Raw genomic sequence first — 23,838 nt, 5'->3', positions numbered from 1 at the left:
CACAATTTTATAAACCTTCTGGAATAGTATAATTAAGATTTGTCTGAAAAGTGTAAAGAGTGTCAGTTTTGAACATCTCAACATGTAGTGAAGTTATGTGTAGCTACAGCCTCATGTTATCATACAGAAGAATAGAAGAATGAACCTACTCAGTGAGGTTTCCAGATGTTTAACTGAAATACAGATAGAAGTACTGGTAGTGGATCAGCACTCTGTATCAGCCAATATCCTGAGTTTAGGTATCAGAAATGGCATCAGGAGATTAAAAGTAGGATTACTCCATCAATAGTTATATAAATCACTTGCACCCAAGATCAACACACAAAGAGACAGAACCTGTACAGAGTACCTGGAGGAATGAAAAAAAAAGATTGGTCTGATAAATAGATTTAATTTATACTAAACTTGAATATGTCTCTGTATGTCTCTGTCCTCTGTTTACAAAATGTTACCAAATCATGAATATTTCACCTATTTTGTTGGTAATGTGACGGCTCCTCTGCTTTGCTTGCTGCTGCTGTGCTCTGTTTGCAGGGGCGGAAACCTGAGGGCAGGCTGATTAACATGATGGGACACATGTGGGCCAGATGTGCCTCATGTATATATATAAGCTGGAGAAGCTGCCAGTTCAGTCTCTTTCTTCTCTCTCCTGTGTTGTTTAATTGTTTTTTTTTTATTTTAAGTGTGTGTGTACAGATAGTTTGGCTTTTTATTTGTTGAGGCTTCATGATACATTCCTCCCTCATCCCAATACAAAGGAAGTGGATGAAACTGAATTTGTTGTGCTCACAGCATCAATATTTTTGAATAACTTAATATGTATTGTACATTGTATAACTAATTATAAAATGTAAGAAATGTATTTTGTATAATTTGAGGTACAGATAATCTTGTGTATGTGATTTACATGCAAAGTTTTTCTCTTTTATTCTTATCACATCCATACAGTGTTCTTCAAAATATTTGTATATACATTTATCTTATGTAAATGTTTATAAAAACTGCATGAATTTAAAGATGAAATACTTCTTTTCTTTAAACAAGTAGATGTTGAATAGAAAAGCTCAAAATCACTTCCTGTGTTGAGATACATCACTGACTGTCAGATTCATTTCTCTTCATTACATTTCTTTTGTAACAAAGTTTTTTTTTAATAAAGTTCTCATTATTTCAAGCATATGTTTGTCAACTGTTGTTACAGTAAGATAAATATTCTCATAGACTAAATGAACAGAACTCCGTTGTAAAGATGCTGAACTATAAAGAAAGGAAAAAAGTCTGTTGTGCAGACAAAATAAATAGAATTACTCATGGTCAGTAGTCTACAGCAGAGGTTCCCAATGTTTTGTAACTTGAGGCCTACTTCTGATTGGACCACCTTCCCAAATAAACGAAAAAAATCCCCAAAAAACTGGATTTTGCTGCTGTCAGCTGTAATGTCCAAAATAAATATTATGCTCACCCTCAGTGAGACACTTGGGCTTGCTTCTGGGAAACAATGAGATCAAGTCATGGTGGTTTGGGTAAAAGGCTGACATGCAGAGTAGCATTCCAAGTTGCTTTCAGTTTGTTCCTTGCCTTTGATTTAGTGACAGTCACAATGGAAACCCCTGACTCACATAAATAGCAGGTGGTGAAAAACAACAGAAATTTGATTGCTCATTTTGACAGAGAGGGATATTGATTGGCAGCCAGTATCCAGAATGAAGCTTCAGGCTGCTGTCTGCATCCATCGGTTCATTTTCCAACACAGTTGATGGAGCCATATCTTCTGAAGCAGGATACACAGAGAAAGCTAGCTAGCTAACAGTGGCAAAACACGTTTGTGGCATGATTGGATATGCAAATGTAACTGGTCATTTAACACAGTTATGCATTTTAATTCTACGTTTTTTATTTATGTGAATTCTTGAGTACATTTAGATATAAAAATAACTAGTTTGGTAAATTACCAAAAAAGTCATTTTAAACATTTGGCAGTACCACTGCCTCCATGACCCACTATATGGCAATCTGGGGCCCACTTGTGAACTGCGGTCTACTGGTTGAGAATGGCTGATTTAGAGTAGTAGCTCCCAGTCTTTTTGGCTTGTGACCATTTAAATAGCAGAGTGTAGTTGTCGTGTTTCAGAACAAATGTTCAGAACATTAGTTGTCAGCACAGTGATTTCCCTTTTATACGGCTTCAAATAAATTAATTTAAATTGTGCACAAAGAGGTACAACTCATAAAAAAGAAAAGATTATATAAAAGTAAAAAAAAATACAAAATTGTGTATCAGAACTTTGTTTTTTCTTCTTTCCTCTCCCATTAATCATCTCATGACCCCTCAGATTTATCTTGTGACCCTTTGGAGGGGCCTGACCCCTAGGTTGGGAACCACTGGGCTAGAGGATTAAGCCCTGAAAGTACATTATTAATGTTAAGCACCATTATGTATTATTATTCCATGTTATCTAACATTAACTGACTGTAGAAGATTTTAAACTTCATTCATTAAAACTTTGGAGGAAGGATGACATCTGGACACACTCTCTAATTTCTCATTTTAATTACTCTGTAATGTAAACTTATGCTATAAGCTGCGTAGCTTTTACAGTGTAAAAGGAGAAACTCACTGGGGTAGAAAAACTTGCATCAAATAAACTCCAACCCCACAGATTGTAAAGATTAATATTTAAAAAAGAATAATTCTCTGGCAATCTGCAGCTGGACACATTATTAGTTCTTCACGTGAGGAACTGCATCATGTCTGATGTCTCAGATTCTGTGTGTTACATGATACAGGGTGTTTTGGACTTTAGCAGCAGACAAGCACAGACAAAGAGCTTTAGCAGGCAGGAAAAGGTAACAGATTTAAAATTAGAAATTTAGAAATTAAAGAGTTCACACAGAAGCAAAAGATATTTAAATTCACTTTGAGCTTGAATTCTTAAGCCCTTATTAACATGTAAAGAGTCATTCACAGGTTTTTTGAAAATAATTCCTTCTCAATAAAGCACTTTGAAACTGCCTCATTGTATGAATTGTGCTATACTGTATATTATAGATACACTTGTGTGTCTCGCTTTACCTGCTGGTGCATTTTCCTTGAGCTGTTGTTACAATTTCTTAATTGTGTCACTATTTTTGTTTCCACCATGTGTCATTTTAATCAACATTTACTAATCAATTTTTTTCTTGACTTCAAACAGCTACTCATGTTACTACATGATATTAAACTTCTGGTAAAACACACACACATTTCGTGCATTTTCCTGTTGAATGCAATCAGCCAGTCAGATCCTGAATTTACTCCCGGTAACACATGATGCACAGCTATTTATAATTTCTATTGGTCGCTCCATGTGACGGTACACACTGTTGACAGTCTTTCCTCCACCACAGAGTTTATTCTAACGTCTGTCTCAAAGCAAGATGAAGGGGATTCTGTTGTTGCTTCTCTTTTGCCATGTTGTATCTTCAGGTGATGTAATAATCTTTTTTAAACAGTTGTGTAACTTCTATTTCAGCATTCATATTTCTATTTTAAAATATAAATGTATAATATTCATAAACTGTACATTTACTGCAGAGCTTAACATACCTCAGATTTTAATGTCTATTCACTGCCAGTTTTATTGTGCTTTTAACAATTGAAACTTGTAAAACACAACTCTCAACATTAGAGGACATACAAAATATAAAATTTTAAATTAGACATTTATAACAAACAATACGTACATATACACGTCCTACAACTCAAAGATACCACTGCCAATTAATTCTTGATTAAAGTGGAGAAAACTAACCAACGTCTTCCAGAAGGGAGAAATGTGAAGTTGGCATCCTTCCATTAGAGAATGGTTAATTATCAGTCAGAAGCGTTCACTGTCATGTTACTGTGAAAGTATGAAAGCAAGTTGCTGGAAAAAAACTCTGAAGTGAACTCTGAAGCCAGTCACACTCTGCCCTCACAACAATACTGTAGAAAGTTAACAACAAGGATAGTTACCTTGTTTGTCAGTGTCAAATGCAACAAATGCAGCGGGACATTAAATATGACATAATTCATCTCAAAGAAAGAAGAAGTTAGATAATGTGAGTCAGATATGACCTCTCTGTCCCTTTGGTCGCTAGTTTCTTTCATGGTGGTTAAATGTTTCTCTGCAGCTGTTGTGCGTGTTTATCTTCTTTGAAAATAGTAACGCCTGCACACTTACACTTACTTACTTCAACACAGCAAACACTGACATGTTGAATGAACATCATGTCGTCCTGTTATGATTCAAAAAAAGTTCCGAGACGTTACCTGACCGTCAGCTAGATGTCTCTTCTGGGCGTTCCAGCAACATCAAAATATGTTGTTACCATCATAAACAGGCTATTTAACTATTCTGCTGAAGTTCATATGTACAGTGTGCAATCTACAGCTTTATACATCCTGCATGTCCAGATTAGCAACTTAATATCTTCAAAAATTGTCCAACCAATGTCCTGTCTGACCCAGACTTCTGTTATACATCTTAACAATATGTTACTTTCAAGATAATCCTGATAATAAATTATATGAAACCAAACACATTTAGTGTCTTAGTTATTACAAGACATGCAATCATTTTTACAGAAACACACTGAGTACCAAAGTGAAACTGCATTCTTTAACAGTTAAATTTCCAGTCACTGGGAATAATCTTGCATGCCATCAAAATACTTCAAAACCATCCACAAAATCTTGCCCATACCTGCCAGGAACTGCTCTACCTAAGCCTGATTTTGATTGTCTTTCTGTTGTGTGTGTTTCAAACAAACATTGCTTTTAAAGAGCATTTATGCTAAGTCAGTATACTCTAAATATGTATTTATTGATGTAAAAATTAAGGTTTAAAAAGTAAATGCAATAATCGTCATTATTCTTTGGATTGAACAGAAGTTCAAAGTCTGTTGTGCTTATAAAATCAAGATTGAGACTGGTCATATATGAAAATTATTCCTGAAAAAAAAACGCTATTTATAACTTTGTTTGTGCTACAGTGAAACACTCCTTGACATATTTAATGACTGGATCCTCTGGACTCCAAACCTTCCCAGAGTTTGTGGCTGTTGCAATGGTTGATGAAGTTCAGGTGGGTTACTGTGACAGCAACAGCAAGAGAGCAGAATTCAAACAGGACTGGATGACAGAATTAATCAGAGATCATCCTCAGCACTCAGAGTGGTGCACTTATTCCTGTGTGTTTGCCCATCTGAACCTAAAAACTGACCTTGTCGTTTTGAAGCAGCACTCAAACCAAACTGGAGGTACGTATTTCCTTTTCATTTTTTACTTCTTTAATGTTTTTGTGTGTTTAATTAATGTTTCTTTATTTATTTGTGCATCTACGTGAACAACAGTTCATTTGAATACACTAGGTGAATACATGTTAAGCAACTCTATACATCATAATGACAATACAGATAATTACTCACCCCATCTGCAAAACCATCCTCACCACCACAACTGAAGGGCAAGAAATATTGTATTATATTATTAATATTATATACATTGAACATATACAACATAACATAATATACAGGCATGCATATCTTCCCCACATCTAGAGAAAGCAAGCTCAAGCTCAAGTCTACTACTAAAGCATGTGTGCTTTCCTACTAGAAGGTCTTGGAATGAGGAAACAACACTGTTTGATGTTTGTCTAAAAGTATGAAGTATCAGAACATATATATATATATATATACACACACACACACACACACATACTCAAAGTGACCTCTCTCCCACTCCCTCTTTATCTATCAACTATTTTAGTTTATTTTATTGTCAACTGTTTAACTAGGTACTTCTGTGCTGCACTAACGCAGTGAATCTACCTAAATAATTAACAGGCATTATGTAAACAATGATGCACAAGGACATGACAAGAAGATAAAAGTGGAGGTAAAAAATGCCATGACCAGTGTTTTCTGTATCAGGAAACCATGGAGTATATTATGGCTCTTATACCTTTACCACCAAGTTAGTTTATGTGTTTAAATTGTGGCACAAAAGAACTTTGTTAAGATCTGTTGTCAGTTTAACCCAAATTTAGCTTTGTTTTCCCACTAACAGAACATACTGCAGAATTCATGTTTGTACAAACCCCCAATATCCCTTCACTTAATTTAAATATTCTTCAAAAACCATGGCTGCCTATTATTAAACTAATGTTAGCAATTATAATATCCATGTGTAGTAACACATGCTATTGAGTCTAGTGACTAACCTGAATAAAACTCTCCTTCAGTGGAATCTTCTGGAGCAGCTTCAGGATAGTAATGTTCAGTCCAGGATCAGGTTAAATCTGTGTTCGTTAGTCAGGACTCCATCTCAATGTGTGTGTGTGTGTGTGTGTGTGTGTGTGTGTGTGTGTGTGTGTGTTACTGCAGCTCACACCACCTTCAACAGTGTAGATAAACTGTGTTGGTCTCAGAAGAGGCAGTGTGTCTCTGTGGTAAAGACAGGAAATGGACTCTGTTTCCCAGCAGTCTCTGCCTCTCTGTCTCTCTCTGAGTTGTCCACACTGTCCAGATGATGATTGGCTGTGAGTGGTTTCCATCCAGCCAATAACAGCAGAAGGTGTAGATCTTCTGTTTTGGTGTGTGTGGATCAGTGTGTCTCTGTGGTGAAGATGTGATATCAACTGATGATAGCTGACTGTGCTGAGATCTCACTCTGGTTTACTGCAGTCTGTGTCTCTGTCTCTCTCTCAGGTGTCTACATTTTCCAGTGGATGGCTGGTTGTGAATGGGACAATGAGACCAAGGAAGTTATTAGTTTTGTTCAGACTGGTTATGATGGAGAAGACTTCTTAGACCTTGACCTGAAGACACTGACATGGATCGCTTCAAATCCACAAGCTGTCATCATCAAACATAAGTGGGAGAGCTCCATAGCTGGATCAGACTACCTGAAGGACATCCTCACCAATATTTGCCCTCAGTGGCTGAAGAAGTATGTGAACTACGGGAAGAACTATCTGATGAGAAGAGGTAGAATCACATGACCTGATGTAGTTTCATGGACACAATGATATTTATATTTCTGTTGATAATGTGCAGTAACATTATAATCATGATGAACCAACATATAGAGAATTATTGCATATAATGAACAGTAATGTTTCTGTCTGTGATGTTCGGTTTCTGTCTTTCTCTCCACCATTCTCTGTCTGTCTTGCTCTCTCTGTCTCTCTCTCTTTCTCTCCAGACCTTCCCTCAGTGTCTCTCCTCCAGAAGACTCCCTCCTCTTCGGTCAGCTGCTTCGCTACAGGTTTCTACCCTCACAGAGCCGATATGTTCTGGAGGAAAGATGGAGAGGAGCTTCATGAGGACGTGGAACGCGGAGAGATCCTCCCCAACCATGATGGATCCTTCCAGATGAGTGTTGACCTGAACGTTTCATCAGTCTCACCTGATGACTGGAAGAAGTACGAATGTGTGTTTCAGTTCTCTGGTGTGAAGGACGACATCATAACCAAACTGGACAAAGCTGTGATCAGGACCAACTGGGGTGAGACTGGAATCAAATGTTACACATGTGAGATAAAAAAAGACAAATTTAGTTTACTTTATTACTCCTGCACTTCATGCTTGTTTTTTGTCTCCTTTTTGGTGCTGGATTGGACAAATAGCTTAAACTGCCAGTTAGCGTGTCAGCTAGCTACCTCGGATGATAAATTAATTCCAGAGTAAAATCCTGTCTCACGACTGACTGCAAACCGTCTTTTTTGTGGGGCAGTTATACAGCGATGAGCGCTTCCTCATCTTGAATTTTCCCCCTCTCTATTCTTGCAAAGGTCAGCACTGTCAAGATGGTTTACAGTTGGTCAGTCGTTCAAATTTGTGTGTGAAAGTTGAAGCTGAATTCTCTGTAAATGTGTAATTTTGTTGTTAGTTTAGCTTTTCTGTCCTTACTTCTGGAGATAGATGGATAGATGTCCAACAGTTTTAACCTGCTTCTAGTCATTTTTTGTTTGTTTTTTGCTTAACAGAGATACTTACAGATATGACCATCCCCATCATTGCTGCAGTGGTTGCTTTTGCTGTCATCCTCATAGCTGCTGCTGGATTCATGTTTTACAAAAAGGGGAAAGGTGAGAGACCTAAACTGAGAGATTTTCTTAATAAATGTTTTGTGTGCTTAGATTGACTTTGAGTTATCCAGCTTATAAAGGTAAAACAAGAATGAATTAATAGTCTGAACTATCAACAGTAAGACAAATTTAATGATAATAGAGAAATGTAATAGGCAAAGGGTAGAAGGGCAAAATATTATATTTATTTTATTCATTTAGGAGAGCAAGTAAGGGAGGCAATCACATTCAGTGGTGAGAGGTTGATATACTGGCATTTATAACTGTGTAAAATGATATTCTTTGTGTTTTTTTCTTAATGCAGCCAAATGCCCTCCATCTCGTAAGTACTTGTTTTTTTCTCTATTTTATCTGGTCTGACATGTACTTACATCAGGATGTGTTACTAGAAAATAAAGTTAAGTAAATAGAAGTATTAACTGCATCCTCTGGGCATCACCAGTAGCAATTTAGATCAAAATTCTAGTGTTTTTCATCCTGGATCTTATTTTCATAATTATGACCATTCTGACTATGGGTTAAGCTAATTTTACATATATGATTTAAAACCCTTGTCTCTGAGATTGATGGAAACTGGTGAGGATGTTGTATTTATGTCAGGGAAATGTTGTTTTATACTCAGTCTTTTAGCATGATATCATGTATGAAGCCATTAACTGTAAATTGTAAAGACCCTCTATCTCCAAAACCAAGTCAGTCTGAGATGGACTTTTCAACAAACTCATGAAGTTAATTGGCTAGCCAGCTACAGCTGATCAAATTTGTCAGCAACTTATCATTTCAGCCTGCAAAGTCAATGATCACCAATTAAAAATGCTTTTTTCTACTTCTGTCTGAAATCAGTAATGTTACTGTTATCATTATAAACTGCCTACGTGCCATGCTAAAATTAAAAGCTCGATGGGCATAGCAACAGTATCTAGTGATGTAATGTTGGCATAAAACTCTTTGCAGAAATAAAAGACAGATTATGTTATTCTTTTGCTGTTTAGTCTGAAGCTCATGGGGTTGGATGCTGCAGGTTGCAAATGTCACATTCAATTTGGTGAGCCAGGTCATTGATTCTGACAGATGAAGCGTTTCACTTGGTTCTGGATGAGATGTCAGACGCTGGGCATACCGTATATAAAAAGCAGTTCAGTGCAGGATAAATGAACTAACAGTGTGTTTCTGACCTTTCAGCTCCTGACAACATCTCTGAGCTCTCTGAGCAGCTGAATCCAGAAGCCTGAGCACAGTGAGAGATTCCATGTGGGACGACGAAAAATGAAATATTATTTATTCACACTTCCAGTTAAACAAAGCTTCTCAGTTGTGTACACACAATACAGATTGTTTCCTCATTCAGTTATTACACTTCTGTGTCCCATTCTAGCAGAAAAAGTTATTTAACAAATGATGATGATAGCACATTAAAAGCATAGTAGATAAATTAAGTGTTTGGTTACCAGTATGTTCCAAAATTTGATATTTAGATCTAAATCAATCAATAAATCAAATCAGTGTTTAAGTGATGGTTAAAGGGTCACTTCACTCAAATTGCAACAATATGATGTTTCCCACTATAAAAAGAGTTAAAACCAAAAATCTTTCCATGTTAAAAACAATGAAAGTGGCCTCGTCTATGTGGGCAATCCGGGAAGTCCAGATTAAGTGATAGATCATGGGGCGACTGTGGCTCAGGGGGAAGAGTGTGTTGTCCACTAATCCAAAGGTTGGTGGTTTGGTCCCCAAATCTTCCTGTCCATGTGTCGAAGTTTCCTTGGACCAGATAACGAACCCAAAGTTGCTCCTGATGGTCGGCCAACACTTTGTATGCTAGCTTGCCACTATCAGTGTGTGCGTGAGTGTGAAAGGGTGAATGAGCAGCAGAAACACCGTAAAGCACTTTAGATAAAAGCACTATATAAAAGAAGCCATTATTAGACTCAGCAGATGCCAAAACACTGCACACTGGTTTACTTTGACACACTTTGACAATGGACTTTACAACTCAAATTTATTATGACATTAATTCTTTTATCAACCATCTTGACGAAAGTAACATAATCAAAGTAATCTACCAGAAACATGGGCTTGCACATATTCAATTGGGTTCAACAAGCAGGTCAAACTTTTTTGTGGGGTGACCCTACTTCTGTTTAAGTGCACAGTGGTGAAATGACCATGGAGACTGAAGTTTTCACATAGTATTGTTGTCTGCCTGAACATATATATTTGTATTTTATATTTGTACTATTGTGTTTTTATATTGTAAGCTTCCAATCTACTATAAATGGGATGGCAAAACAGTTTGACGGTGTAACTTCCCATCACTTACCATGTAATTTCCCTGAACTTACGATGTAACTTCCTCATATGAATCCGTACATATAAAATACTTTCCAGTTCTTACTGATACTTAAATGTAGGTACAGCGGAAGAAAACAAAACAATGAGAAACAAGGGAGTAACAATTGGGGTTTTAAAGTGTAACTTCCCACCATTTTCCATGTAACTTCCCAGAATTTATTTCCTCATATGAATCAGTACGTTACATGTGTATATGTGTACTAAAATCAAATGTTTTTGCTTGTGGCAGTTATGACAATCATTTTTTTATACATGTTTCTTTGACAGGCAAGCTTCACCCACACTCGAGATTTGTTATGCTTATGTCTTCTACTTCATTGTATGAATTTGAATAGAACAAGTCGAGAAATTGGTTTATACTTTTGAAAATTGGCTCCTAGCAGCCATGTTGGTCCAGCACTGCAGCAGCTCATAACAGGCAATCTTACCTCTCTCCAGTGCACAGCTCTGAATGTCTTGTATTGTCATCCGAGGATGAAAAAATAACAATACAGTAATGTAATAATATACATAGTATATCTTTAATTACACAATAATAAGGTACGCAGGAAATTATGAAAAATGGTTTTATTCCTTAATTACACATAAACCACAACATATGTTCTGTTCTCCCAGTCCTTACCCTGTAAGTACAGACTAGTTACCCTGTAAGTACATGGTAACAACGGGGAGCGGGCTGTATTATTAAGTTCACACTGTTCTCCAGTCCTTACTCTGTAGGTAGGTACAGGCTAGTTACCCTATAAGTACATGGTAACAACAGGGAGTGGGCTGTATTATTAAGTTCACACTGTTCCCCAGTCCTTACATTCGACATTTCAACATTTCATTGTCGAAAATTACTTGTTTGGTTTTAAGTGAGAGTGTAAAAGGCCTAGTGTAATACAGTTCACTTTCACTTTCAAATTGGGCACTTTTACACAGTTTAGTTCAAGCTTTACCTATATCATTTTTGATATGTCATCAATAATAAAGGGTTTAATCAATGGCTTTAGCAATGGTAAATAAATTATTTACAAATCGCAGTAACACTTTATAATACAGCCCACGTTTTACGGTGTAACTTCCCATCACTTACCATGTAATTTCCCGGAACTTATGGTGTAACTTCCTCATATGAATCCGTACATATAAAATACTTTCCGTCTCTTACTGATACTCAAATGTAGGTACACTCAGGAGATTTATTATGCTTATGTCTTCTATTTCATTGTATGAATTTCAATAGAACAAGGCGAGCAATGCATCTATACATTTAAAAATTGGCTCCTAGTAGCCATGTTGGTCCAGCACTGCAGCAGCTCATAACAGGCAATCTTACCTCTCTCCAGTGCACAGCTCTGAACGTCTTGTATTGTCATCCGAGGATGAAAAAATAACAATACAGTAATGTAATAATATACATAGTATATCTTTAATTACACAATAATAAGGTACGCAGGAAATTATGAAAAATGGTTTTATTCCTTAATTACACATAAACCACAACATATGTGCTGTTCTCCCAGTCCTTACCCTGTAAGTACAGACTAGTTACCCTGTAAGTACATGGTAACAACAGGGAGCGGGCTGTATTATTAAGTTCACACTGTTCTCCAGTCCTTACTCTGTAGGTACAGGCTAGTTACCCTATAAGTACATGGTAACAACAGGGAGCGGGCTGTATTATTAAGTTCACACTGTTCCCCAGTCCTTATTCTGTAGGTACAGACTAGTTACCCTGTACGTACATGGTAACAACAGGGAGCAGGCTGTATGGATTTACGTAACATATTACCTAAATAAGTTTGGTAAATTGGATCAATAAAGACATTCACCACAAAAACATCAAAATTACCTAGTGTGAGATGGAGAACATGTCTGGACCAGACAACCTACACCAAACACAGACTAACTGAAGGCTTTTCAGTATAAAAACAGAGGCGTCAAGACAAAAACTTACTGACAGAGACAGACAGACATATGATTACATTACTGCAGAAAACTACAACCCCATGATTGTGACACATAAAACATAACTACATAAAAATGATCGTCATAAAAACATGTTTTTTGTGTGTGTTGGTGTTAGTTGTTAGTGATACACCAGTGTGACACACTGGATCAATATCTGCACTGATATTGATCTTATTCAATGCAATGCAACACAATTTTATAAACCTTCTGGAACAATATAATTAAGATTTGTCTGAAAAGTGTAAAGAGTGTCAGTTTTGAACATCTCAACATGTAGTGAAGTTATGTGTAGCTACAGCCTCATGTTATCATACAGAAGAATAGAAGAATGAACCTACTCAGTGAGGTTTCCAGATGTTTAACTGAAATACAGATAGAAGTACTGGTAGTGGATGGGCACTCTGTATCAGCCAATATCCTGAGTTTAGGTATCAGAAATGGCATCAGGAGATTAAAAGCAAGATTACTCCATCAATAGTTATATAAATCACTTGCACCCAAGATCAACACACAAAGAGACAGAACCTGCACAGAGTACCTGGAGGAATGAAAAAACAGATTGCTCTGATAAATAGTCTCAATTTATACTAAACTTGAATATGTCTCTGTATATCTCTGTCCTCTGTTTACAAAATGTTACCAAATCATGAATATTTCACCTATTTTGTTGGTAATGTGACGGCTCCTCTGCTTTGCTTGCTGCTGCTGTGCTCTGTTTGCAGGGGCGGAAACCTGAGGACAGGCTGATTAGCAGGATGGGACACACCTGGGCCAGATGTGCCTCATGTATATATATAAGCTGGAGAAGCTGCCAGTTGAGTCTCTCTCTTCACTCCTGCATAGTTGTTTTTCCTTTGTTCCACCCTACAACACCCGTACAGCATACACTCACCCATCCACTCCCTACATCACTGATCTTACAGACTCACCCCATCAATGTGTTACTTTGGCAAAAAAGGGAAGTCAAACGGGTATTCCATATTTTAAAAAGTAATTTTATTTAAAATAAAGTAATCAAAACAAACCACAGTCCAGAGCTGTGACTAATCTTTGTGTATTTTAAGTGTGTGTACAGATAGTTTGGCTTTTTATTTGTTGAGGCTTCATGATGAATACCTGAGGTGCAACTCATAAAAAAGCAAAGATTAAAAATAAATACAAAATTTGTATTTTTTGAATGTGCAGATAATTTTGTGTGTATGTGATTAACACTCAACGTTTTCTCTCTTTTATTCTCAGCACATCCATACAATGTTCTTCAAAATATTTGTGTATACATTTATCTCATGTAAATGTTGCAGCCTGGTTGCCAGAATAAAACGTTGGCATTGTACGTTTCTGCAAACCACAGAAACGTTGAATATCTACGTTTCAACACGTGAAACACGTAGCATATTAACATTTCAACAAAACGTATCATATCAAAATATCAGCTGACTTTCCTATCAGGAGGAGGAGTCGGTGGATGGATAGTAAGTTTCCTCGACCATCTCGAAACCAATACCCATTTCCCGTTTCAACCGACAAAGCTGGGTGTTTTTAGTGAGACGTCACTACAATTGCATCCGTTTTTATTTTATTTTTTATTTTATTTTAAGCCGAACCATGATCTTTTCCTAACCCCAACCAAGTGGTCTTTGTGCCTAAACCTAACCAGACCTTAACCACAGCGCTATCACACCATAAAACATCATTATTCAACGGATAGAAATGTTAATATGATACGTTTTGTAGAAATGTTGATATGATACGTTTTGTTGAAATGTTAATATGTTAAATATTACACGTGTTGAAACGTATATATTCAACGTTTCTGTGGTTGGGTTGCACAGTATAGACTAGTGATAGTCAGTGGGCTGGAAGCTTTCACGCGTCAGGCGCAATATGATACTGGTGGCCTAGTTTGGTCCCTCCTTTCCACACAACACACGAAGACGCACAACAACATTAAAACGACTGTTTGTGTACTGCAGTGGTCACTCAACTCCCCAAAAAGTCATGCCATGAAGACGATGGAGCTTGTTTTTCTGCTCATCTTCTTTCCTTTCACACTTTCAGGTGAGATTAATTTTAAAAAATGTAAAAGGCGTAGCAATTACACACGATTCACTTTCACTTTCATATTGGGCACCTTTGCGCAGTTTAGATCAAGCTTTACATGTACCATTTTTGATAAGTTGTCCATTATAAAGGGTTTAATCAATGGCTTTGGCAAGGGACAGGCGCATAATCGCGGGGGGGGGGGGGGGGACATAAAAGACGCATATCTTCCATGGGTGCGCACACATCGTTCTGTTGAACATAAACAACCAGTCCAAAGTTTAAACACACCCTCCCATTCTGACTAGTACTGTATTTTGCTTCTTTTATTCATTTCTAGTAGCTATCACATTATCTATGATGATGTTCAGGTGTCACTGAAACTGAATAGATCCGGGATTTTGCAGAAATAACAGTTTCTGTACAGTACTGATGTTCTGGGCGTTATTAAAATCTGGCTGTGTGTCAGATTATTTCCTTTGACTTTATTAAATAGTGTCATTGATTGAAATGAAATAAAAGATAAAAGATAACACTGTAACAGATTGTTTTAAAATGTGTACTCATACTGTAAACTCAGATTAGTGATACTGTAATGCAGTGTAATTTAATATAATCTAGGTATGATCAAATATGTTCTCATATAATGTAGCATCTCCTATAGTAGGATTAAATGTACAACTATTAGCTATATTGTGTTTAAGATATTTACCTCATTATTTAGAGGAAATATCTCTATTTTTGAATTCATCAGAAACTATTTTGTAATTACGGGGTCTTTATCTTGTAATCATTACTGACCTAGGCCTGATTTAGTTTGCTTTTGTTCCCTCTTGGTTTGAGGTTTTTGATACTGATGTCACTGAACATTATTCACCAGAGTCATCATTCTGAAAATATTTCATCAGGTTTTTAGTGTTTTTTTTTTTTTCCACCAGACCGACTAAACACAGATCAGGTTTCTGGGCTCATATCATAGCAGCTTCCTACTGTACTAATAACTCATATTAATTATTATGATTATATACAGATTTTTAAAAAATGTGATTAATAACATTAGATAATATAATAAAATCACAAAATTTCTAAAGATTAAGATATTTTGTCGCTATTCAAGCAAAATAAGGCACAGTAAGGAAGACAGTGATAAATACTTGTAATTCATATGCTTTGCTCACCATATGTTGTTCCACTTTCAGGAATCTCATATCAGTGTACAGATATTTATATCAAGATTTAACATTTTGATTAGATTTACACTTGAATGTATATGTAGTCATTACTAACCTTATATAAAATGATGATCAGTAAGGCTAATAAAGCTGTCTTAGTCATTATGGCAAATGTGCCAACAAAAAATTACCTATTAACATATCCAGCATTCATTTGTGTTTTGAGTTGTGTTTTTGGCTGCCTGGCCAATGGAAGGTCAATATTCACTCTCCTTTTAGCTTTTGTTTAGTCTCAATCATTCCAAGTATAATATCTGGCTCTTAGGTTGGTAGATGTTCTACTTTCATCACCAGCACATCACTAATTTTGTGTGTCTGAGGTTTCATGCTGGACAAAATATTGAATGTAATTAATTGTAATTGTCATAAATATGTATAAATGCATGTTTATGAAAACTGGACTTCAAAACCCTTCAAACCTCTTTCTCTTACAGTGAAACACTCGCTGAAGTTTTTCTTCACTGTGTCCTCTGGAGTCAAAAACTTCCCAGATTTTGTGGCTGTTGGGATGGTTGATGAAGTTCCAATGGGTTACTGTGACAGCGTCAGCAAGAAAATAGAAGGCAAACAGGACTGGTCACAAAAAATGTTAGATGATGATCCACAACTCTTGGAGTTGTACACTGAGGAGTGTTTGACAAGCCAACATAAATACAAAGCTCAAATTGACATTTTGAAGCAGCAACTGAATCAAACTGTAGGTAAGTAAAAGTACTGTAAAAATGTAAAGTTGTGTTTTTTGTCAAATAGCAAACAGATATAGTTCCATTATAAACACACATGTTTACATGTTCAAACATATACACAGTTTGCTAAATGTGCATATATTCTTCCCTCATTTCCTTCCCTCTATTACCGGCCATGTAATGTGAGGGACTCTTTCAAAATGGGTTGTCAGTATTAATATTATATATATGGTAGCTATGTGATGGGTTCACTGAAAAACTGAGCAATAGGGTTCTACAATTGCATTCCGCACTTTGTGTGTGTGTGTGTGTGTGTGTGTGTGTGTATGTGATCTTCTCATGTTTGGTTTCATCTGGATGCTTAAAAAGTTCAGTTTAGGTAAGCTTTGGTTGGAAAGTTTACATCACCCCTTGATGTCACTTTGTGTATTTCTGTGTGTTGGTCTTGCAATGAAGAGGTGACTCTTCCACATGTTCAACCTTCTCTAAATGCGGGCTCACATAGGCTCCAGCCACCTGTAACCCTCTGTGGGATCTCACTCTGCACTCTGTCTCTCTCTCAGGTGTTCACGTCTTCCAGAGGATGCATGGCTGTGAATGGAATAATGAGACTGGAGAGGTTAATGGTTTTGTTCGGTTCGGTTATGATGGAGAAGACTTCATAGCATTTGACCTGAAGACACTGACATGGATCGCTTCAAAACCACAAGCTGTCATCATCAAACACAGGCGAGACAGAGAGAGACCCAAGAATGAAAGGTGGAAATACTTCCTCACCCAGCAGTGCCCTGAGTTAGTGAAGAAATATTTGGACTATGGGAAGAGCTCTCTGCTGAGAACAGGTAGAATCACATTTCTCCTCTTCTCTAAATGATTCCTACTTTCACACATTCCTTCTCTGAACCTTATAGTCACATTTGGAGTGTTGCTTTTTTTTGACGTGCTGACGTGCTACGGTAAGCGTATTGTATCATTTACGGTTGCCGACTGTGTCTACTGATAGCGTTGTTGCTGCTCTCATCTCAGTTGATTTTCCTATATATATCACATTACTGTGGATTAATTGTGGATTAATATCTGCTGTATATTTAAAACTTTCGCTAGTTTTACACAAGCACTCTCAGCGCTTTTCTCTTAGCGACTTTTCTCGCTAATCGCACAAGTTGTTAGTCACTTTAGCTCTGCAGCTAGCATTAGAAGCTAACTTAAACTAAGTAGTTAGCGATGGCTTCTCTCTCTCCCTCTCGTTCTCCTGCTCTCTCTTGCTCGGTGTGTCAAATGTTTAGTTATTCCTCTGCCTCCTTTAGTGATAGTGGTAAGTGTAATAAGTGTAGTTTATTTGCAGCACTGGAGGCAAGGCTTAGTGAATTGGAAGCGCGGCTCCGCACCATGGAAAAACAATCAGCTGCTAATATAGTTAGCCAGCCCCTAGTATCCGGTGTGGGCCGACCTAGCGTAGCTCCCACTCCCCCGGTAGCTCCCGAGCAGCCGGGAAGCCAGGGCGGCTGGGTGACTGTCCGAAGGAAGCATAGCCCTAAGCAGAAGCCCACGGTTCACCACCAACCAGTTCATGTTTCTAACAGGTTCTCCCCACTCAGCAACACACCCGCTGAGAAACAAACTCTGATTATTGGCAGCTCCATAGTCAGAAACGTGAAGTTAGCGACACCAGCAGCTATAGTTAAATGTATTCCTGGGGCCAGAGCGGGCGACATTGAGTCAAATTTAAAACTGCTGGCTAAGAATAAGAATAAACGTAAATATGGTACGATTGTCATCCATGTCGGCGGTAATGACTCCCGATTACGCCAATCGGAGATCACCAAGATTAATGTTGAGTCGGTGTGTACATTTGCAAAAACTATGTCGGACTCCGTAATTTTCTCTGGACCGCTGCCTAATCTGACCAGTGATGACATGTATAGCCGCATGTCACAATTCAACCGCTGGTTGTCGAGGTGGTGTCCAGCAAACGATGTGGGCTTCATAGATAATTGGCAGACTTTCTGGGGAAGACCTGGTCTGATTAGGAGAGACGGCATACATCCCACTTTGGATGGAGCTGCTCTCATATCCAGAAATATGGCCCAGTTTATTAGTAAACCAAAACCATGACAACCCAGAGTTGAGACCAGGAGGCAGAGCTGCAGTCCTACACGCTTCTCTGCGCTTCCATTAGAGCAGTTACCCACCCAAAACCACATAGAGACTGTGTCTGTCCCCCGACCACATAAATCAATTAAATCCAAAGTAAACAAAAGAAGAGTCATTCATGAAAATCTAGTAAAAATTAAAACCACTACTGCAATAGTACAACAAAATAAGATAATTAAATGTGGACTCTTGAACATTAGATCTCTTTCATCTAAAGCCGTTTTAGTAAACGATTTAATTTCAGATCATCATATTGATTTATTTTGTCTCACTGAAACCTGGCTGTGTCATGAAGAATATGTCAGCCTTAATGAATCCACTCCCCCCAGTCATATTAATACTCATATTCCTCGAGACACTGGCCGAGGAGGAGGAGTTGCGGCCATTTTCAGCTCAAGCCTGGTCGTCAACCCTAGACCTAAATTTAATTATAACTCATTCGAAAGCCTTGTTCTTAGTCTCTCTCAGCCAACCTGGAAAACTTTACAGCCAGTTCTATTTGTTATAGTGTATCGTCCTCCTGGCCCGTACTCTGAATTCCTATCTGAATTCTCAGAGTTTTTGTCGTATTTAGTCCTTAGTACAGATAAAGTAATTATAGTAGGTGAGTTTAATATTCATGTGGACGTTGATAGTGACAGTCTCAGCACTGCATTTATCTCATTATTAGACTCAATTGGCTTCTCTCAGTGTGTAAATAATCCCACTCACCGTCTTAACCACACCCTAGACCTTGTTCTGGCTTATGGGATTGAAATTGAACATTTAATAATTTTTCCACAAAATCCTATTTTATCAGATCATTTTTTAATAACTTTTGAATTCCTATTACTGGATTATACACCACTAGACAAAAATGTCCTCACTAGATGTCTCTCTGATAGTGTTGTAGATAAATTTAAGGAAGCCATTCCGTCAGTACTGAATTCACTGCCATGTCTCAATACTACAGAGGACTCTTATGTTAACTTCAGTCCCTCCCAAATTGATAATCTTATTGATAGTGCTGCAGGCTCACTAAGACAAACACTCGACTCCATTGCCCCCTTAAAAAAGAAGATAATAAAACATAAGAGGTTAGCTCCATGGTACAACTCCCAAACCCGCAAATTAAAGCAAACATCGCGAAAATTGGAAAGGATTTGGCGTTCCACCAAAGTAGAAGAATCTCGCTTAGTCTGGCAAGATAGTCTTAAAACATATAGGAAGGCCCTCTGTAATGCCAGAGCCGCCTATTACTCAGCATTAATAGAAGAGAATAAAAACAGCCCTAGGTTCCTTTTCAGCACTTTGGCCAGGCTGACAAAGAGTCATAACTCTACTGATCCATGTATCCCTATAGCTCTCAGTAGTAACGACTTTATGAGCTTCTTTAATGATAAAATTCTAACTATTAGAGACAAAATTAACCACCTCCTGCCCTCAACAAGCACCGTTCTCTCCCCAAACACAGGAACCTTGGTAACGGCAGTAAATCCTGACATATATTTGGACTGTTTTTCTCCAGTAGACTTGTCTGAACTAACTTCAACAATTTGTTCAGCTAAACCATCAACCTGTCTCTTAGATCCCATCCCAACTAGGCTGCTTAAGGAAGCCTTACCCTTAGTGAGCACTTCTTTACTAGATATGATCAATCTGTCTTTAGTAACAGGCTATGTACCACAGTCCTTTAAAGTAGCTGTAATTAAACCTCTTCTTAAGAAGCCTACTCTTGATTCAGGTGTTTTAGCCAATTATAGACCTATATCTAACCTTCCATTTCTATCTAAGATCCTTGAGAAAGCAGTTTCTAATCAGTTATGTGACTTTCTACATAACAATAGTTTATTTGAGGATTTTCAGTCAGGATTTAGAGCGCATCATAGCACAGAGACAGCACTGGTGAAAGTCACAAATGACCTCCTAACTGCATCGGACAAAGGATTTGTCTCTATACTTGTCCTGTTAGATCTTAGTGCTGCATTTGACACAATTGACCATCAAATCCTTTTGCAGGGACTGGAACATTTAATTGGCATTAAAGGAACTGCATTAAGCTGGTTTAAGTCCTATTTATCAGACCGATTTCAGTTTGTACATGTGAATGATGAATCCTCCGTGAAGGCAAAAGTTAGACACGGAGTTCCACAAGGTTCTGTACTTGGACCAATTCTATTCACCTTGTATATGCTTCCTTTAGGTAATATTATTAGGAAACACTCCATAAATTTTCATTGTTACGCAGATGACACCCAATTATATTTATCAGTGAAGCCAGATGAACCCAATCAGTTAAACAAACTCCAAACATGCCTTAATGACATAAAGACCTGGATGACCTGCAATTTTCTACTACTAAATTCAGATAAAACTGAAGTTATTGTGCTTGGCCCTAAACACCTTAGAAACACATTATCTAATGATAAAGCTATTCTGGATGGCATTACCCTGGCCTCCAGCACCACCGTAAGGAATCTGGGAGTTATCTTTGATCAGGATATGTCCTTTAACTCCCACATAAATCAAATTTCAAGGACTGCCTTTTTTCACTTACGTAATATCACAAAAATCAGGCACATCCTGTCCCAAAAAGATGCAGAAAAACTAGTTCACGCATTTGTTACTTCTAGGCTGGATTATTGCAATTCCTTATTATCAGGCTGCCCTAACAAGTCTCTAAAGACTCTCCAGCTGGTCCAGAATGCAGCTGCACGTGTTCTGACTAAAACTAGAAAAAGAGACCACATTTCTCCCATTTTAGCTTCACTACATTGGCTTCCTGTTAAATTTAGAATAGAATTTAAAATCCTTCTCCTAACTTACAAAGCCCTTAATGGTCAGGCACCATCATATCTTGAAGAGCTCATAATACCGTATTATCCCACTAGAACACTGTGCTCCCAGTATGCAGGCTTACTGGTGGTTCCTACAGTCTTTAAAAGTAGAATGGGAGGCAGAGCCTTCAGCTATCAGGCTCCTCTTCTATGGAACCATCTACCGGATTCAGTCCAGGGTGCAGACACCCTCTCTATGTTTAAGAGTAGGCTTAAAACTTTCCTTTTTGATAAAGCTTATAGTTAGGGCCGACCAGGCTCGCCTTGGATCAGCCCTTAGTTATGCTGCTATAGGCCTAGACTGCTGGGGGACTTCCCATGATGCACTGAGCCCCTCTCTCCTCCTCTCCATCTGTATGCATTCATGTAACATCAATGCATGTCACTAACTTTGCTTCTTCCCCGGAGTTTTTTGTGCTTTCTCATCTCACAGGAAAAGCTGAGTCCCGGGCCGAACCTTCGCGGTCCTTCACAGTCCTGATGGCGTCCTTCCCTGGCTGTTGCTGCTCATGCTTGTTGTTGTTGTTGTTGTGATTTTTTTTTTCTTCTGTCCCCCCTCCCCCTTTCCCTCTCTCTTTCTCTCTCTCAACCCAACCGGTCAAAGCAGATGGCCGCCCACCAAGAGCCGGGTTCTGCTTGAGGTTTCTACCCGTTAAAGGGGAGTTTTTCCTTACCGCTGTCGCCAAGTGCTTGCTCATGGGGGAATTGTTGGGTCTCTGTAAATTAAAGAGTACGGTCTTGACCTGCTCTATGTGAAAAGTGCCTTGAGATGACTTCTGTTGTGATATGGCGCTATATAAATAAAAATTGATTGATTGATTGATTGATTGACTTAATGTAGTTTCATGAACACAATATAAATATCCCTCTTCTGTTTCTAACATCTATCCCTCATCCCCTGCCCCCTCCCCTTTGTCTCTCCAGACCTTCCCTCAGTGTTTCTCCTCCAGAAGACTCCCTCCTCTCCAGTCAGCTGCCACGCTACAGGTTTCTACCCTTACAGAGCCATGATGTTCTGGAGGAAAGATGGAGAGGAGCTTCATGAGGACGTGGAACACGGAGAGATCCTCCCCAACCATGATGGATCCTTCCAGATGAGTGTTGACCTGAACCTTTCATCAGTCACACCTGAAGACTGGAGGAGGTACGAATGTGTGTTTCATCTCTCTGGTGCCAAGAACGACATCGTCACCAAACCGGACAAAACAGTGATCAGAACCAACTGGGGTAAGACTGGAATACTGACTTTACAATGTTTATTTAATGTATACATGAAATTTGCCATGAACATTTAGAAGATGTTAAACCTGAGCTCTGATTTTACAATTTGAATGAGTTTGAAACAATCTTGACTTTCTGGAGCTGAAGGTTAGTTAAGCACAGGGTTAACAAACAAAACTGCTGTTCTGCTCATTCAAATAAATATTGTTTCTTACTTGTTACATTATGCACATGACCTACTTAAATACCTTAAGTGGATGCAATAAAAGGCAGTTCAAAATTAGTGGTGTGCCATCACACGGTTAGGAGCACAGGTCTGTCACAAATCTAACCAAATTAAACATGAAGAATAATTTCAGAAAAAAGAAACATAACATGCAAAATGCTAGACCACATTTTTAGTTTATTTGTATTTATTTATTGCACTGTCATGGGATTACTCACAAGACAATCTACTGTTTGTATGTGAAAATAAGATTTATTAAACAATAAGAACAAAATGGAACTGTTGTTCTGGTTCCAGTTTCTCCCTCAGAGTTCCCTGCTGGTCCTGTTATTGGAGGTGTTGTAGGACTGCTGCTGCTCCTGGCAGTCTGCATCACTGGAGTCTTCATCTGGAGAAGGAGAGATAATGGTGAGAGACAAACATACTTTTACTCATCATGACGCCATTTTAACAACAAATAACAGTGTAACCTGGCTGATGTTCAGTAACTTGATCTCCAACTGAAGTTACTCTTGCCTTTCAAAATAAAAGCAGAAATCAGTGGAATTAATACAATGTTTTTATAAAACATGTATTAATGTTTTCTTTGTTTGCTTTCATAAATTCTGACATTTTACACTTTAAAATATTGTAATTTCTCATCTGTATTTCAGGATTCAGGCCTGCAAACTGTGAGTATTCTGTCAATTTCTCTCTCTCTCTGTCTCTATGCAGTTTATAGTTTAAATTACTGACACTTTGTTTTTATAGCTTCAGACTCATCATTCTCTGATCCATCTTCAGTCAGAGATGCAGCTCTTCACAGTGAGTATTTCATCATGTCATCAACACTGTGTAGATACTGTATGAAAAATCTCTCTGTTGCTCCTCCTGAAACTAGCTACAGTATACTGATATAATACTTTCATAAATATACTGAAAGTCTGTCTTTGTTAAAAAGACTGATTTGGCAGAATTTCTCAGTCAAGTTTATATTTTGGACTAAAATCAAACATACATATAATATGACCACTAATAAGTCCAGGTTCCTTTCTATTTGTAACT

At 37.8% G+C, this 23,838-nt stretch overlaps 3 protein-coding genes across 7 annotated transcripts in view; all 3 read left to right on the top strand.

Moving 5' to 3' along the window:
• Nucleotides 1–3,305: 3,305 nt before the first annotated feature.
• On the top strand, nucleotides 3,306–10,621 carry LOC137198247 (major histocompatibility complex class I-related gene protein-like). Its single transcript, XM_067611963.1, has 7 exons — nucleotides 3,306–3,466; nucleotides 5,014–5,280; nucleotides 6,730–7,008; nucleotides 7,226–7,528; nucleotides 8,010–8,111; nucleotides 8,416–8,433; nucleotides 9,294–10,621. Exons 1-7 carry the CDS (start codon nucleotides 3,418–3,420, stop codon nucleotides 9,341–9,343), a joined length of 1,068 nt encoding a protein of 355 aa, XP_067468064.1. The 5' UTR covers nucleotides 3,306–3,417; the 3' UTR covers nucleotides 9,344–10,621.
• A 3,414-nt stretch (nucleotides 10,622–14,035) lies between these two features.
• Nucleotides 14,036–23,838, top strand: part of LOC137198246 (major histocompatibility complex class I-related gene protein-like) — a 75,300-nt gene continuing 65,497 nt past the window's right edge. For 2 of the 5 annotated variants that reach the window (XM_067611957.1, XM_067611955.1), the window contains exons 1-3: nucleotides 14,043–14,477; nucleotides 16,126–16,392; nucleotides 16,941–17,219. In XM_067611957.1, coding sequence (XP_067468058.1) covers nucleotides 14,423–14,477; nucleotides 16,126–16,392; nucleotides 16,941–17,219 — 601 coding nt within the window. In that variant the 5' untranslated portion in view covers nucleotides 14,043–14,422. Of the gene's footprint in view, nucleotides 14,478–16,125; nucleotides 16,393–16,940; nucleotides 17,220–22,271; nucleotides 22,855–23,838 lie in introns of those variants that run through there. The other 3 variants (XM_067611959.1, XM_067611962.1, XM_067611958.1) reach the window with 3 other exon arrangements.
• On the top strand, nucleotides 17,307–19,749 carry LOC137198253 (uncharacterized). Its single transcript, XM_067611969.1, has one exon. The coding sequence runs from the start codon at nucleotides 17,602–17,604 to the stop codon at nucleotides 18,490–18,492; it is 891 nt and encodes a 296-aa protein (XP_067468070.1). The 5' UTR covers nucleotides 17,307–17,601; the 3' UTR covers nucleotides 18,493–19,749.

This window comes from Thunnus thynnus, chromosome 15 (assembly GCF_963924715.1).
Source record: "Thunnus thynnus chromosome 15, fThuThy2.1, whole genome shotgun sequence".
Lineage (NCBI taxonomy): Eukaryota > Metazoa > Chordata > Actinopteri > Scombriformes > Scombridae > Thunnus > Thunnus thynnus.
This window is presented reverse-complemented; position numbering and strand designations above follow the sequence as displayed.

Excerpts from the sequence above, each read along its gene's own strand:
- LOC137198253 (XM_067611969.1), top strand. The coding sequence starts at position 17,602 with ATGGCTTCTCTCTCTCCCTCTCGTTCTCCTGCTCTCTCTTGCTCGGTG.
- LOC137198247 (XM_067611963.1), top strand. The coding sequence starts at position 3,418 with ATGAAGGGGATTCTGTTGTTGCTTCTCTTTTGCCATGTTGTATCTTCA. Across the intron at positions 5,281-6,729 it reads GCACTCAAACCAAACTGGAG|GTGTCTACATTTTCCAGTGG; the intron begins GTACGTATTTCC and ends TCTCTCTCTCAG. Across the intron at positions 7,009-7,225 it reads GAACTATCTGATGAGAAGAG|ACCTTCCCTCAGTGTCTCTC; the intron begins GTAGAATCACAT and ends CTTTCTCTCCAG.